The 16,197-nt window shown below is 59.7% G+C and overlaps 1 protein-coding gene across 4 annotated transcripts in view; it reads left to right on the top strand.

Annotated features, from left to right (window-relative positions):
• Positions 1-15,575, top strand: part of SLC5A10 (solute carrier family 5 member 10) — a gene marked incomplete at its 5' end in the record, with an annotated part of 54,445 nt that extends 38,870 nt beyond the window's left edge. For 2 of the 4 annotated variants that reach the window (XM_079725377.1, XM_079725378.1), the window contains 6 exons: positions 7,913-8,020; positions 10,630-10,780; positions 14,388-14,556; positions 14,680-14,895; positions 15,072-15,129; positions 15,246-15,575. In XM_079725377.1, coding sequence (XP_079581503.1) covers positions 7,913-8,020; positions 10,630-10,780; positions 14,388-14,556; positions 14,680-14,895; positions 15,072-15,129; positions 15,246-15,352 — 809 coding nt within the window. In that variant the 3' untranslated portion in view covers positions 15,353-15,575. Of the gene's footprint in view, positions 1-7,870; positions 8,021-10,629; positions 10,781-14,387; positions 14,557-14,679; positions 14,896-15,071; positions 15,130-15,245 lie in introns of all 4 variants that reach the window. The other 2 variants (XM_079725376.1, XM_079725379.1) reach the window with 2 other exon arrangements.
• Positions 15,576-16,197: the final 622 nt, after the last annotated feature.

Consider the following 16,197-nt stretch of genomic DNA (forward strand, 5'->3'; position numbering starts at 1 on the left):
CGCCGCCGCCGCCGCCGCCGCCGCCGCCGCCGCCGCCGCCGATCCTCTGCCCCCAGGAGCCTGCGGGAGGGGCGGGTCGCAGGGTCGGGTCAGAGCGCAGGCGGGGCCGGGGAGGGGCGGCCGCGCGGAGGAGGGGCCGGCGGGGGGGTGGTGTGGGCGGCACGCCTCCCGCGCCGGGTGCCGGTACCTGCAGGGGACGGGGGCCAGCATCCCAGAGGATTTCTGGAGCTGCCAGAGGTCCTGGGCGACCTCTGGGGGGAACTAGGCCAGGCAGGGGACTCCCCAGAAGTTTCCTAGAGGGACAGGCTGGAGTCCGCTCTCTGACGACCTCTGACCCTGCTCGGCGGCGCCCCGCATCCCGAGGGCTTCCGGGATGGGATGGGGTCTCGAGAGACCCCGGCGCCGCGATCGGCAGCCCGAGGGGCCTGCGCGGAGGAGGCTCGGGGCAGCGCGCGGGCGGGCGGGTCGCCGGGGGGGCCCGGGCTCGGGGGCACGGGCCAGGTCTCGCTTACCGGGCGGCGCGGGCGGAGCGGGTGCACAGGCGGCCTGTGACTCAGTGCCGCCTCGCCCACCCCGCTGCCGCCACCTGCGGTGACGTGCGACCGGGGGCGGAGCCGGAAATCGATTCACCCCTACCCGCGACGGACACAGACGTCGGGCGGTGTGTGTCTGTCTCCTCCGCCGCCACCAGCCCCAGGTAGCCGAATTCTGAACGGCTCAGGGACCGAAGTCCAAGAGCTCCTGGAACATTGCAGCCCAGAGAGGGGCAGTGTTCTTCCTGAGGACACACAGCAAGTCAACAGCCTTAGCACACCCAGCCCCCAGCCTGTTGGTAACCCTGGTCCCACCCTAACTGTGTCCAGTTTCCCAGGTGGGACGGAAGTCCATGCTCAGCTGTCCAGTTGTGGAAGTAGGATCGGGACCGGGCTGGGAGCCACCAAGGCAGAGGTGGGGCAGGTCTGACCCGACCTCAGGAGCCTGCAAAGAGCCTGGTGTGGATAGAGCAGGTACCCAGTTCTAGGTCCCAGCCCCGCTCCCTTCTGGGAGCCCCGCCCACCCAGGACTGGTCCTGTATGATGAGCCCGGGGGCAGGGAGGGCCTCAGAGGGCAGCTGTGGGCTGCGGTCAGGCCCAGCCCTCTGCCCTGCGTCCTGGGGCTTGGGACCCCGGTTCTGGGGGCGTGTGGGGACCACATCTGAAAGCAGGCTGCCAGGGTGGGGACAGCAAAGCCCACGAAACCTGGCCTGACAACGGCCCGCATCCCGCTGCATGCCACGGGCAGTCAGCCAGGCACCTGGCCCAGCCCTGCCACCACTGTCACCTCGCCTGCCCTGCATGGAGCTGCTTTGTGCTCAGCTGGGATTGGGGCCCCGAGGACACTGCTCTTGCTGCTGAGGGCCAGCTGTTCATGTCACTGGGCCTGGGCCCATGAACCCCCCCTCCCTCAGGACCCTCACCACCATCCATCTGCCTGTCAGCGTCTTCCCTGGGTCTGCTGCCCCGAGCAGTGATGCAGTGTCCCAGCCCCAGCATGCCTGTGGTCCCCATCGCTGACCCCTCTAGTCCTGCACTCCACCCTGGCCTGGGGGCTTCACACTGTGTCTGAACATAGTGCCCCTTCAAGTGCCCCCAGCGCCTCCCAGGTACATGCACACACACCTGCATCCCCCCGCCCCCGCCCCTGCACATTGGTCAGAAGGGGGAGGAAGGTGGTCCCAGGGCCGAGCACTGCCCTGGGAGTCCTGAAGCCTGACTTACAGCCCCTGCCACTGGGGATCCAGACAAGACCTTCTGTGGCCTCAGCTGCTCCTTTTTTTCTTCCCCTGCACAGAGGCCCTGGGGCTCATGAAGGGAGTCCTGGCTCTCAGGGCTGAAGGGCCTCCAGCCCTCCAGCTACCTGCCCATAATTATAGATTCACAGGAAGCTGTTAAAAAAACCCAACAGAGAGCTTGCATGCACCCTTCACCCGGTTTCCCCCAATGGTGTCATCTTGCACAACGATAGTGCAGTAATACCACAGCCAGAAACCTCTTTCAGATTTCACCAGTTCACGTGTGCTCGTTTATGTGTATGTGTGTAGATGTGTGCAACTTTATCCCATGTGTACGTTTGTGTAACCACTATCACAGTCAAGATGCAGAGCTGTCCCTCTACAGCCAAACCCACACCTCCATCCCTACCCCTGGCCGCCACCAATCTGTTCTCTGGTGATTCATCCAGGTTGGTGTGTATGGCTGTGTTCCTTTCTTTTGCTGCCTGGTACTCCATGGTATTCTAGTCTCTGTTTCTATGAGTTTGGCATTTTTAGCTTCCACATATAAGGGATATCATACAGTATTTATCTTTCTCTGATTTATTTCACTTAGCATAACACCCTCGAGGTCCATCCACGTTGTTGCAAATAGCAGGATGTCTTTCCTTCTCATGGCTGAATAATATTTTCTTGTATATATAAACATCACAGTTTCTTTATCCGTTTATTATAAGTACTGAAGGACACTTAGATTGTTTCCATATCTTGGCTATAGTGAATAATGCTGCAGTGATCAGGAGTGCAGATGTCTCTTTGAAGTGGCGATTTCATTTCCTTAAAATATGTAACCCTAGATGCGGGATTGCTGGATCATATGGTAGTTCTATTTATAATTTTTTAAGGAACCTCCATGCTGTTTCCATAGTAGCTGCACCCATTTACTCTTCCACCAACAACGTACAAGTGTTGTTCCCTTTTCTTCACATCCTGGCCAACTCTTGTTATCTCTTGTCTTTTTGATAATAGCTATTCTTGCAGGTGTGATGATTTCCCTGATGATTAGCAATGTTGTACAAGTATTTTTCATGTATCTGTTGGCCATTTGTACGTCTCCTTTGGAAAAATGTCTGTTCAGTTCCTCTGCCCATCTTTAAATCAGATTTCTGGGGTCTGTTTGTGGGTTTTTTACTTGTTTGTTTTGTTTAGTGTCAAATCCAAAAGAATCATTGCCAAGACTGATGTCAAGGAGCTACCACCTATGTTTTCTTCTAGGTGTTTCACAGTTCCTGGTCTTTTTTCAAATCTTTAAGCCATTTTGAGTTGATTTCTGCATGTGGTGTGAGATAGGGGTCCAGTTTCATTCTTTTGCCTGTGGCTGTCCAGTTTTCCCAACACCCATTTATTACAGAGACTGTCCTTTCCCCATTGTAGATTCTTGGCTCCTTTGTCGTAAATCAGTTGACCATATATGTGAGGGGTTTATTTCTATTCTGTTCCATTGATCTGTGTGTCTGTTTTTGTGCCAATACCACACTATTTTGATTACTATAGCTTTGTGATTTGGTTTGAAATCAGGGAGTGTGATGCCTCCAGCTTTGTTTTTCTTTCTTAAGGTTCGGATCTTTTATGGCTACTCAGGATCTTTTATGGCTCCATACAAACATTTTAGGATGGTTTTTGCTACCTCTGTGAAAAATATCATCGGTATTTTTTTTTCTTTTTTTTTTTTTGTGGTACGCGGGCCTCTCACTGCTGTGGCCTCTCCCATTGCAGAGCACAGGCTCCGGACACGCAGGCTTAGCGGCCATGGCTCACAGGCCCAGCCGCTCCGCGGCATGTGGGATCCTCCCGGACCGGGGCATGAACCCGTGTCCCCTGCATCGGCAGGCGGACTGTCAACCACTGCGCCACCAGGGAGCCCTCATTGGTATTTTGATAGTGATTGCGCTCAATCTGTAGATCACTTTGGACGTTTTAACAATATTAATTCTGCTAATCCATGAGCATGGAATATCTTTCCACTTTTTTGTGTCTTCTTCAATTTCTTTCAGTGTCTTACAGTTTTCAGTGTACAGACCTTTCACCTCCTTGGGTTAAATTTTTTCCTAGGTATTTTATTCTTTTTTATGCTACTGTAAATGGGATTGTTTTCTTAATTCCTTTTTCTGATAGTTCATTGTTAGTGTATAGAAACACAACTGGTTTTATGTATGGCTCTTCTTTCCTGCGACTTTACTGAATTTGTTTCTGCAGCTTTTCTTTTCATCCTTCCCACAGGTGTTTTATGCAGAGCAAAAGCTTTAGTTGTTTTTTTTTTTAAATATGTATTTATTTATTTATATTTTGGCTGTGCTGGGTCTTAGTTGTGGCACACGGGATCTTTTAGTTGAAGCATGTGTACTTCTCAGTTGCAGCGTGTGAACTCTTAGTTGCGGCATGCATGGGGGATCTAGGTCCCCGACCAGGGATCGAACCTGGGGCCCCTGCATTGGGGGTGTGGAGTCTTACCCACTGGACCCACAGGGAAAGCTTTAGTTTTAGTTTTGATGAGCTCTATTTTATCAAGTTCTCACTTAAGGGATTATGCTTTTGACGTTAAGTCTAAAAACTCTTCACCTTGCCCTAGGTTCCGAAGATATTCTCCTACTTTTTTCCTAGAAGTCTGATAGTTTTACATTTAAATCTGTGATCTATTTTGAGTTAATTTTTTTGTGTAAGGTATGAAATTTAGATTGAAGTTGATTTGTTGGCCTATGGATGTCCCCAGAAGGGTTTTACAGAGAAAGAAATAGCCCCAGAGAATAAATACCCAGGATCACATAGTAAGGGATTGGGAGAACTGGACTCAGAGCCAGGTCTGTGTGCTCCCTCCTGTGATATCAGCATCTGAACTGGCTCCCAGGGATAAGCCAGGCTTGCTTGGGAGTGGGGAGCACCTTGATTACCTCTCGGGTTGGTGTGTCCAATGACCAGCTTGGAAGAGGGTCATTTAGTCAGTCAACAAACACAGGCAGAACCTGCCACCCATTGGCTTGTGCTGTGCGCTGTTGGAGTCCAGGCTCCTCCATGGGCCTCATGGTCACAGTCTATCGAGAGGCAGGAAGGACACAAGTCACAGAGTTGGTGCCGTGGAGGGTGTTTCCTCAAAGCCTGTAGAGCCCAGACATCCGCAACGAGCTGGGAGGAATCAGTATGAGCTCCCTGGGTTTGAGAAGGGTGTTCCAGGGAGAGGGTACAGCGAACACAGAGGCCTGGAGTTGAGGGTGAAATTTTGGTGGTGGTCAGGGTGGCCAAGTGGGCAGAGGCTGTAGTGCACAGTTAGAGTCCCTTGCTCCCTCCTGCAGGGGATGGAGGCCACAGGAGGCTGTGAGCAGGGAGGATAGTGGGCAGAGTCACGGTTTTAGGGGAGGTGAGTTAGAGGGGGGAGGTGGTGCAGCTCCCCTGGTCCCCAAGCCCAGTGGCTGGACTTGGCATGGGCCGCAGGGAGGGAGGACGTGGGGGGCAAGGAGAGAGGCAGCCCTCAGGCTTCTGGCGTGGGCCTCGGATGGGTAGGGGTGCTGATGTCAAGGTGGAACCCAGCGGGGAGCTCCCAGGCCCGTGGAATCCGGTACTCAGGCAAGGCCAGGCCCCTTGCCCAGTCTGCTGGTCCCCCTGGCCTGGGGCTGCTCACTCCTGAGTTGGCACAAATGGGGGACTTTGTTTAGGTGGCAGCACCTCTGCTGCTGTCACAAAGGAGAGGTGGTTCTTGCTTGCTGCTTAGGCAGGCAAGCCCGAGGTGCCCAGAGGCAAGGCCCCATCCTGGCAGCCTGGAATGGGCTGCAACAGGCCGAATAAACTCAGCCAGAATCTCCTGACTTGGGCTTTTTGAGCCATTATGTGGCCGTGACACATCACCTGTCCCTCCCAGGAGGGCTGAGTCCTCCAGGTGCCAGAGCCAGCCAGTCCAAGCCCAGAACCTGTCACCTGACCCCACCTGAACCCCAGTGGCCCCAGAGTCCCACCTGGGACCCCAGGCTCTGTCCCGGGTCTGACTATGTGTCCTAGGAAAGCTATGCCCTTTCTGCTCCTGAGTTCTCTCATATGCATAGCTGTGGGTGGGAGGTGGTAGGGTAGGGCAGCTGGATCAAACAGTGCCTGAACTCCTCCATAGCTCTTTGTGGGGTCCTTTCTCCCTTTCCTCCTCTCCTTCTGTGCCTTTCCCCTTGTTCCCAACCATTCACTTGTTTACTCATTCATTTATTCACAACTGTTCACAGAGCACCTCCTTTGGGCCCAGCCCTGGACAGGGTGATACCTGGGAGAGGAGATGATTCAAAGCCAGTGTCCGCCCTTGGGGAGCTCCTGGTCTGGTGGAGGGCGTAAAATATGCAAACAAACAATTGTGATTCAACCCTGGGCTTTAGGAGCCTTTGGGAGGAAGCTACTCTGCCTTAGGGGGTGGGGACAAGCTGTGGAAGCCGTTGGAGAGCAAGCCCTTTGCAGCAGGCCCTGAAGCAGGAGGTGAGCAAGGGTAGGGACAGAGCAGCAGGAGGAGACTGCGTCTGCGAAGGTACAGAGGCGTCAGCATGCTGGGCGCATGTGAAAAAATGCAAGCAGGTCGGGGTGGCCAGCGCACGGTGCTGGGATGACAGGACCTGGGACCAGTTGTCCAGGGCCTCGAATGTCATGGAAAGGACTTTTTTCCAGGAAGCCGTGGGCTCTGGGGGTGGAGGCGGGGAGGGGGTTCCTGAGAAGTAAGTGATGTGAGCAAAGCGGTGGCTTTGGAAGGATGGAAGGGAGGCCGTGAGGAGCTGGTGCCCACCTTGTGGCAGGAGGGAGGACGGTGGGACACACTGAGCCGGAGGTGCCAGGGGTGGGGGCCTGGCGGGGCAGATGCCCTGGAAGCCTGGCGCTCAGGGACGTGGGTCATGGGGGAGGGGGGTGATGCCGCTCCAGCCCCTCTGGCCCCGGGGAGGGGGCCTGAGACCCTCCACGGTGGGTTGGGCATCTAAGGAGCGGCGTTAACCCAGGAGTGCCCGGTCCGCGCAGGGGCTCCAAGTCACGGAAACATCAATGCCCACGCGTGGAAACGTTACCCCCCAAACAGGCCCCTGTGCCCGAGCGGCTGAGCGATGGCTGCTGTTTCTGAACTTTCCCCGTAATCGCATCTCTGCGTTTGCTTGCTCTGCGCATTCCTCTGCAGGCCCTGCTGAGAATCCAGGGGGGCAGGGGCCAAAGGTGTTTAAAGAGTGTTTCCCAGGGGCACAAGAGCACGTGGGGTCGACCCTAGGTCTGTTACCTCCGCCCGCTCTCTGGGAGCCAGGACCCCCACCCTCAGGCCCTGAACAGGGTCAGGCGTCTGGTGGGGGAGTCTGGGATTTCGGATTCAGGCCAGGTCTGGGCCATCCACTCATTCCTTGTTCACTCAGAGGACGAGCAGTGGGTGCTGCCCCTGCCACGGGGGAGGGTCTGCAGCAGAACCACCTCCCGTGCCGACAGCCCCAGTTGTCCAGGGGAGGTGAAGTGTTGACAACGAGTGCTGAGGGGGGAGGGGGTCATGGGGGAGGGGGGTTATTTCAGATGGAGGCGATGACTTCTGAGCCGCCCCTGGGAAGGCCTGGGAGAGCAGCACCCAGCACAAAGGCTCGGGTGGGAGGAGGCTGGGGTGCGGGGAGAGGGGCAGGGAAGGAGACCAGCCCGAGGAGCTGGGAGTCTGGAGGGTCTTGTACGGAGCTCTGGGCTCCCTTCTTGTTTGAGGGGTCAGCCCGGGTGGGGGGCCTCCACCTGCCCCTCTGGGGAAGAGGGCTGGGGGCAGGAGGTGGGGGGAGGGAGACCAGTGCCCAGAGGGGCTCAGACGGTGGATGGATGGCTCACCTGGGCCGGGCCGGCCTGCAGCGGGGCCAGCCTGCAGCGGAGCCGGCCTGTTGTGGGACAGGGAGCCGGGGTCATGGGATGGGCAGGAGGCTGAAGGAGAGGGTGTCAAGGGCCAGAGTAGTCTCTGAGGCTGGCCCCCGCCTCGTCACCCAGGCTGGGAAACTGAGGCCCAGGGCCGAGCGGCTGCTGGTGGCAGATGGTGACAGAGCAGGTGCGCCAGGCTCCTGTCCTCAGCCCGGGGTTTGCCCACCCCAGGGAGGGCAGGCGGGGGGCGAGCGGGGGACACTAGGCATTCCTCTCACGCAGATGACGTGGGCTGTGTGGTGCCCTCTGAGTGCCTGCGGGCCTGCGGGGCCGAGATTGGCTGCTCCAACATCGCCTACCCCAAGCTGGTCATGGAGCTGATGCCCACAGGTGAGGCTCCAGCTGGGTCCGGGGAGGAGCCCTGGGGGCGGTGGAGCCCACTCTGATCCAGCGTGACTCTGTGTGACATCCAGGTGGGATGAGCAGGATGTGAGGAAAGTAATAATAATAGAAAACGCACGGGGCACCCAGCGTGCACCGGGCACCACGCCCAGGCGTCACATGCGGCTGACTCGTGTCCTCTTCTCAGGAGCCCTGGGCACTGTGATCATCATTCCCACTTTAATTTTTTTTTTTTTTTTGGCACGCTGCACGGCATGTGGCATCTTAGCTCCCCGACCAGGGATCAGACCTGTGCGTGCCTCCTGCAGTGGAAGCGTGGAGTTTTAACCACTGGACCACTAGGGAAGTCCCTCATCATCCCCACTTTAGAGATGGGGACACTGAGACCCAGGGTGCCCTGGCCAAGGTCGTGGCAAGTGAGCTGCAAAGCTGGTTCTGAACTTGGGCGGTCTGTCCCCAGGGCTCATCCTCTTAGCCGGTGCTGGCCCGTCCCTCCAGAAAGGCTGCCACTGTCTCCTCTTTCAGGCCTGCTGGGTGTTAGGCCCTTTCACAAACTGCTTCTTTTTTTTTTTTTTTTTGCGGTACGTGGGCCTCTCACTGTTGTGGCCTCTCCCGTTGCGGAGCACAGGCTCCGGACACGCAGGCTCAGCGACCATGGCTCACGGGCCCAGCCGCTCCGCGGCATGTGGGATCTTCCCGGACCGGGGCACGAACCCGTGTCTCCTGCATCAGCAGGCGGACTCTCAACCACTGCGCCACCAGGGAAGCCCCAAACTGCTTCTTATGTAAGGTTATGAGGCAGAGTTCTTAGCTGCGTTTTACAGATGGGGAAACTGAGGCACAGAGAGAGGAAAGTGGCTTGTCCCGGGTTTGTAGCTTGTGGCTGAGACACAAACCCGAGTCTCTCTGGCCCCAGACCCACTGCTGACTCTGCTGGGGGCCCAGGAGCCCCAGGCCCACCTTGAGCCTGCTGCCTCTGCAGACCCCTGAGACCCTGCAGGCCAGAGAACATGGGGCAGATTTTGGCCTTTCCACTTTCCCTGCCAGTCTGATGTGGGGTGGTGAGTTCTCAGTCACAGGAGGTGTGCAAGCAGAATACATGGCAAGGGACATCCCACCTAAGCAAAAAGAGGAGCCGACTTTCCTCTGCAACCTGGTTTCACCTCCGGGTCTTCAGTGTCCCCCCACCCCCAAGGGAGCTTTCTGGCCCCGCCCTGCTCCTCCCTCCCTCCTGGACCAGACCTGGGCTCTGCCACTTGCTGGCTGAGATATTTGGGGCCAGTCCCTTCCCTGCCCGCAGCTTCAGTGTCCTCATTTGTAAATTGGGGATAATGACACTAACCCACCCCTCAGCATGGTTGCTGGGATTAAACGCAGCTGCACAGGGAAACTGACCGGCACAGGGCTTGGCTGCACTGTGGCTTCCCACCCCGGGGCCTCGTCTGCCCCTTCTGTTCTGGGGGCTTGCTGACACCCAGCCGTTGTTGGGCCATAACCCCTCTCCAGGCCTTGAGCTCCCTGTGTGAGAAATGGGAGGAGAATAAGCCCCAAGTTAATCCACCTCCCTGAGCAAGGGAAGGAGGTTGGAGAAATGTCTGGGGGAAAACCATGATATAACTCACTTTCCTCTGGGCCCCATCTCAGTCACCCTAAGTGAACAGAGAGGGCCATGGGATGCCTGGAAGTCACACAGCAGGTCAGATACAGAACCAGGGCCAGGCAAGCAATGGCACCTGCAAGTCTGAGCCCTCAGGGGAGGTGGCTTATCCTGGGGTGGGGGAAAGGGGTGTGGAGGACAGACAGGGAATCTGCAGAGGTGGAAGAGGTGCTTAGACACTTGAAGAAAAAGCACAGGAAGCCTTGGAGACAGACTCGAAGTGAAGCCCAGAGAGGGGAGGCGACCAGCCTGAAGCCACACATCACTGAGTCCTCCGCACACTCAGCCCCTCTCAAGCCCACGACCCCCGGCAGGTTTTGCACAGCAGGGCCTCGCCCACCTCGGTGGGGGCCCCTTATTCGTTTTCAGCCCATGACCGGCGTGGCTTTTCTCTCCTCTTTGGGCAGCCACATCTCCTCTCTCACAGAGCCAACAAGACAGGGTGGCCACTCACAGGAAGTAGCAGGAAACCCCAGGCCCTGGTCCCCTGGGCCCTGCCCAGGGCGGGGCCTCCAGGCTGAGGGTCCCGTCCAGGCTGTCCTCACTCCCCCACCCCACCCCTAAGTTCTGCCTCTGGCCTGCTGTGCATCCCTGAGCAACTCTCTTCCTCTCTCTGAGTTTCCACCTCCTCACCATCAAATGAAGTCTGGGTGTGAAAGTGCCCTGTCAACTGGAAGCTCCGTAGAAGCGAGAGGCTGAGAACAGATCCCTGTTGCCAGCAGCCCGCAGGCTCGGGCAGCAGACGTGGGAGCCCCGCCGTTGTCCCCAGCCTCCCATGTCGGGGTCTCTCTCCCACCACCTCCAACCCCCCCACCTACTCCCTCCTGGGCCTCCACTTGCAGGGACTTGGAGGGGCCTCAGACGGCGGGGCCTGGGCAGGAGGGCTCCCGGGGGCGGGGACGCAGCCCGGGCAGGGTCACAGTGGCCCCTGTCCCCCCAGGCCTGCGGGGGCTGATGATCGCTGTGATGATGGCTGCTCTCATGTCATCGCTGACCTCCATCTTCAATAGCAGCAGCACACTCTTCACCATGGACATCTGGAAGTGGCTGCGACCCCGCGCCGGGGAGCGGGAGCTGCTGCTGGTGGGACGGTATGGGGGAGGGGCTGGGAGGAGGGCTTCCCTGGCCACACCACCAACCCATGAGGCCCCAGCAGAGTTGGGCTTTGAGGGATGAGTAGGAGTTTGCCAGTTGGAGAAAGGACGACACCAGGAAGGAGAGGAGAGAAGAGAGCAGAACATTCTACCCCTCCCACCTTCCACATCGCTCTCCTGGCCACCCCTTCACAGCCACAACCCCCATCTTGGATGCATCTCTTACCCCAAGTGTAATCTCTGAGGGAATCTGCCAGGGAGAGCCCCCTTCCCTAACCACGCAGAGATCTGCCTTCCCAAGGTCTGAGCCCCTAGTCCCCCTGACAGTTCCCAGCTGCCCCAGAGAGGGCCAGAGCCAGCACTGAGGTGTGGCCACACCCACACCATAGCTGTCCCTCTGGCCCCTGTGCCCCTGGCCCCACTGAGCTTCTGCCCACTTCCTCCGAGCCCCACCTGTCCCCTCCTTATTACCTTGATGACTCACCTGATCTTTCTAGACTCTGCTCAAGTGCCCCTCCTCCAGGCAGCCCACCCTGATACCTCTGACCAAGGAATGAGCCCCCTCCCCTCAAAGCCTCCCACAGGAACTATAGCCTCGCTCCCATAGCACATGTAGGCCTTGTCGGTCCCACTGGTGTCCCGATGCCCCTCCCCATGGAGGGAGGGGGGCTGTGCCTGGCACAGCCCTCCATCCCCAAGCTTGGCCGAGTACCCGGGAGTCCTTTAGGGGTGAAACTCAGTGATGGATGAAGAGGAGTCGATGCCCTCTCAGGAGTCCCACCCTGCCTGTCTCCCTCCAAGCCATGCAGCCCCCACTGTGCCGGTCGAGGGGGACCCGGCCCTCTGGTGCTGGGCTTGGCAGCAGTGCCCCCTCCAGCCGGGAGCCTGTGGTGCCCATCCTCAGGGTGGAGTCTCCTGGAGCTCCAGGCAGTCATCCCCGTGATGCAAAGCAGCAGGCCTCTGTTGGGACATGCCGGCTGGCAAGTGTGAGCTCAGCTGCAGCTCAGACCTCCTCCAGAACAGGGAGCCTCTCCCTCGGCTTACCGGCAGCTTCTGTGTCAGCACCTGGACCACCCCTCCCAGCCCCTGTTGGACCGGCTCCTCCCTGAGCCCCTCCAGCCCTGGCTTCCCGGGAACTGGGGCCCGGACGTCCTCCTGCCGCCCAGGGTGTGCCTCGGCCCCCTGGCCTGGACACTGGTAGCCTCAGTCCCCCCTCGGCGGCTCCACGTCCCCTGCCTGCTACTTCCCAGCCTCCCGCTCCCACCTGAAGCCAGAGTCCTGAGCCGGTCTCCCCTCTATGCCAGCTCAGCCCCCACAGGGCACCCTTGACCCTCCTTCTCACCCATCCACCCAGGCAAGCCCACCCCGGGCCCTGCCAGCCTGCCTGTGGGCACCCGGCTGTGTGATGTGGGCCGGGCTGCTCACCCTTTCTGGGCCCCAGTTATCTCAGCTGCCAGGTCGGTGGGGTGGAAAGGGCCCAATGCTGGGTGTGCGGCCAGGGCTTAGCCCTACCACCCCTCCGTTTTGAAGCACCAGGACAGCCCCCAACACCTCCAGCTTGCTTCCTGCCTAACGGCACTGTTCACACTGTGTTTCCAGCTGTGTGGGCTCTGGATCTTTGGAGCCTCAGTCCAAGGAGAGATGGGACTCCCAGACCGCAGGGCAGCAGAGGGCCCCCTGAGCCTGGGATGAGGCCATCACGGGGATGCTGGGGACCCCCCCAACCAGGTCTCCTCAGGTTGGGGGGCCAGAGGAGCTATCATAAGCCTGGGGGTGTGACCACCTCATGCCTGGGGCCCCGATCTTTGCCAGCCCCCAGCCCCACTCCCCAGTCCTCCCCTGCAGCCCCTTCTGTCCACCCTTCTCTGTTATTCAGTCCACTACTGCTGGCCCTCCCTGGGACCCTGCATCAAACTGGGCAACATAGGGGACCCAGAGAGGTCTCAGAGCCCCCCCATCCCTTGAGGGACTCCCCTGCAACCATGGCTGCAGCCCAGGGGCAATGGAGGGGGCCGGTCATCCTGATGGCAGAGTGGTGGTGGGGGGGCAGGGTGTCAGGAAGACTTCCTGGAGGAGGAGGGTCTTGAGCTGGGCCTTGGTGGACAAGGGGGTTTTGCCGGGGGAGGGGTTGAGAAGGGCATTCCAGGCAGAAGGAACAGCCTCTGGGTTTGGGGTCCCTCTGACAGCCTGGTGGCGGCTGAGTCATCAGACCAAACCCAAGAGGGCAGTGAGAGGGCCAGGGCCCCACTCTAGGTCGGGCTGGAGAGCACCAGCCCCGCAAGAGATGCTGAGTCTGGTGTTGGACACGGGGCCTGTTGGAGGAGGGTGGGGTGGAGCCTGCCTGTGCCTTTGAAGCGGGCAGCACTGGCTGCCTGCCAGGCGGAGGGTTAATTAGCCCTAATCAAGGGGGTGCCTCCTTCCTCCACCCTCTCCCTCTGGCCTGGAAGGGAAGGACAGGAGGCAGGCGGGCCCGCCCCAGCTGCACACATGGCCTCTGTCACTCCTATTGTGCTGTCCAGGGTTCCAGGGAGTCTCACGCATCACCCACCTCTGAGGGTGAGGGGCGTCCAGCTGACCCAGGACACAGCCGAGGGGCTCTCAGCCAGGGAGGAACATACGGACACCTCGCCCCAGCTCTGTCCCCTTAGCCAGGTTCCATACCCCTTCAAAGCTGCAGGGTCCCCTCCTCCAGGAAGCCTTCCTGGATGGACGCTTCCTCTGGGCTCCTTCAGCACTGCCCTGAGCGCAGGATAACAGGCTCATCTGTTTTCTTTGCTCCACTCTGGGTGCTGGGCAGGGACCAGGCTTGCTCGTCACCAAGTCTGGGTCCCTAAGCCAGCACCCTGCTCTCCGGTGGGCTCCTCATGCATGCCTTGTGGAGGAACGAGTGAAGGGTGTCCCTGCTGCGGGGGGGGGGGGGGGGCACGCCCAGCAGGAGGCAGGCAGGAGCTGAGAGGAGGATTCCACGCAGGATGGGGCAGGGAAGGGGCTTCACACCTGAGACTGCTGGGCTCCAAACCTTGCACTCCGGCTGGAGGTCGCCCAGTAGTGGATGTGAGTCCACAGCCAAGAGCTGTAGGGGGTGGGGGGGTGCCAACCAGAGGCCATGGCTCCTTCAAAGGCCCACCAGGGTTAGAGGAATGCTGGGAGGTCAGTCTGGCCTGAATGTGAGGGCAGGGGGTCGTTCATGCAGTCAAGGATGTGTATTGAGCACCTACTGTGTGCCGGGAGAGGCAGCAGTGAACTGACAGGATGAGGCTGCTGCCACCGCGAGTGGGAGACGGACAGCAAGCACAGAGGTTGGGACGGTGCCTTGAAGGTGGGCAGGAGACCCGGGGGGCCACAGGGGCCACCGTGAGACCCCAGGGATGAGCGGGAGAACACAGGCTGAGTCAGGGGTGGTTCCTGCCAGCGGCAGGGAGCCATGGAAGGGTCTGGAGAGGGCAAGATGGGCCACATCCCTGGAGGAGTGGACAGGGGCCAGGGAGGAGGCTGGAGTTGGAGCAGCAGGGGACGGATGGAGAGCGAGCCTTAGGGACCGGTGGGAGGCGAGGGAGGGCTGAGGAGAGGTCTCGAGGGACGGCCTGCCTGCTGCCACCCGCAGGCTGGTCATTGTGGTACTCATCGGCGTGAGTGTGGCCTGGATCCCGGTCCTGCAGGGCTCCAACAGTGGGCAGCTCTTCATCTACATGCAGTCGGTGACCAGCTCCCTGGCCCCCCCGGTGACCGCGGTCTTCGTCTTGGGCATCTTCTGGCGGCGGGCCAACGAGCAGGTGGGGATGGGGAGAGCTGGGGTGGGGCTGGGTGCACATCTCCCCCTGCCGCCTGTGTGCCTGGGTCGGGGGTAACCCTGGCCTTCCTCCCAAGGCCCCAGCTGCCCTGCCTTCTCCCCCCAGGGGGCCTTCTGGGGCCTGATGGCGGGGCTGGCGGTGGGTGCCACCAGGCTGGTGCTGGAGTTCTTGCACCCAGCCCCGCCCTGCGGCCACCCCGAGGAACGACCTGCCATCCTCCACAGCATCCACTACCTGCACTTTGCCGTGGCTCTCTTCGTGCTCAGCGGGGCCGTGGTGGTGGCTGGGAGCCTGCTGACGCCACCCCCTCAGGGCATCCAGGTGAGCCTGTCCTGACCCTTGACCCTCTCTGACTCAGGAATTTTCTAGCTCTTGACCCGTAGCCCCATGTGGCCCTTTTTGAACTTGGCTGCCCTCTTTCCATCACGGACCCCTGATCCCGTCTGGGCCCACCCCCGTCCCGCCACCCTCACCCTCACCCTCACTCTTCCCTGCAGATCGAGAATCTTACCTGGTGGACCCTGGCTCAGGACCTGCCCTCGGGAGCCAAAACAGGTGCGTGTGTGACCCTAAGGTGCTCCCTCTCACTCCCACCCACGGCGGGGCTGGAGGCAAGGGCCCCGGTTGGGACCCTGTGGCCCTCATCTGTCCCCTCCTCCCGCCCCCTCCAGGTGACCACCGAGCATCCCAGAAACATGCCTTCTGGGCCCGCGTCTGTGGCTTCAACGCCATTCTCCTCGTGTGTGTCAACGTCTTCTTCTACGCCTACTTCGCCTGACACTGTCCCCAGATGCCCCCTTCCCCACCAAGGATACGGAGGCCCAGAGGAGGGTGGTGCCCCTTGTGGCCACAGGGCAGGTCAGTGCCCGGGGGGCTGGCTGAGCCAGCAAAGCAGGAGCTCTGAAAAATTAGGGAGGAAATGGGAAAAAAGAATGTGTGATGCTTCAAAAATAGTAGTCGTAATTGGAAAGAAAATGAGATTTCTGATGAGCATCCTTCTACTCTTTTACTGTTTTTATTTTGAGTTCACGGGCCCAGGTCGTGAGCAGCGAATCTGCCAGAGCTCAGGGCTCCAGGGTCTCGGGCCAGCGCTGGGCAGAGGGAGCCCCTCTCCGCCCCCATCCCACCTGCTGCCCTCTCCCTGCTCACCGCCCCTCCACCACCGGCCTGGCATTCAAAGCCCTTTCCGAGCCCCGAGGGCCCCAGGCTCCCCTGCTTAGGACCGCGCTGACGGCCCCTTCCCCGTGGACACCTTGCCTTTCCTCAAGCTGGGGCTCCACCGAGGCTGCCCGCCCCATTCTGGATGCTGCTGGCCCTCAGAGCCCAGCTCTGGCAGCAACTCCCCACCTGGCCTGTAGTCCCCCACGCTTCCCGAGGCCCTGGTCTGGGCAGAACCTGGGCCTGAACAAGTAAGAGCAGGTGCAGCTATGTCTCCCAAGTGGCCACGTCCAGGGCTGGCCCCTCAGAGCTTGTCCGTCCCGTGGGGCCAACGGAAGAGCAGCAGCCTCCGTTTCTTTCACCCTTGCCTGCCCTCCCTCAGGGCCTCCAGCCTCCCCCGAAGTGTCTGTGGTGGGCAGGGGCGTTGGATCCCAGGTGGAGCCCAAAGTCTCCGAGTCTGTCCAG

Source organism: Hyperoodon ampullatus, assembly GCF_949752795.1.
Source record: "Hyperoodon ampullatus genome assembly, chromosome: 19".
In the NCBI taxonomy this organism is placed as follows: domain Eukaryota; kingdom Metazoa; phylum Chordata; class Mammalia; order Artiodactyla; family Ziphiidae; genus Hyperoodon; species Hyperoodon ampullatus.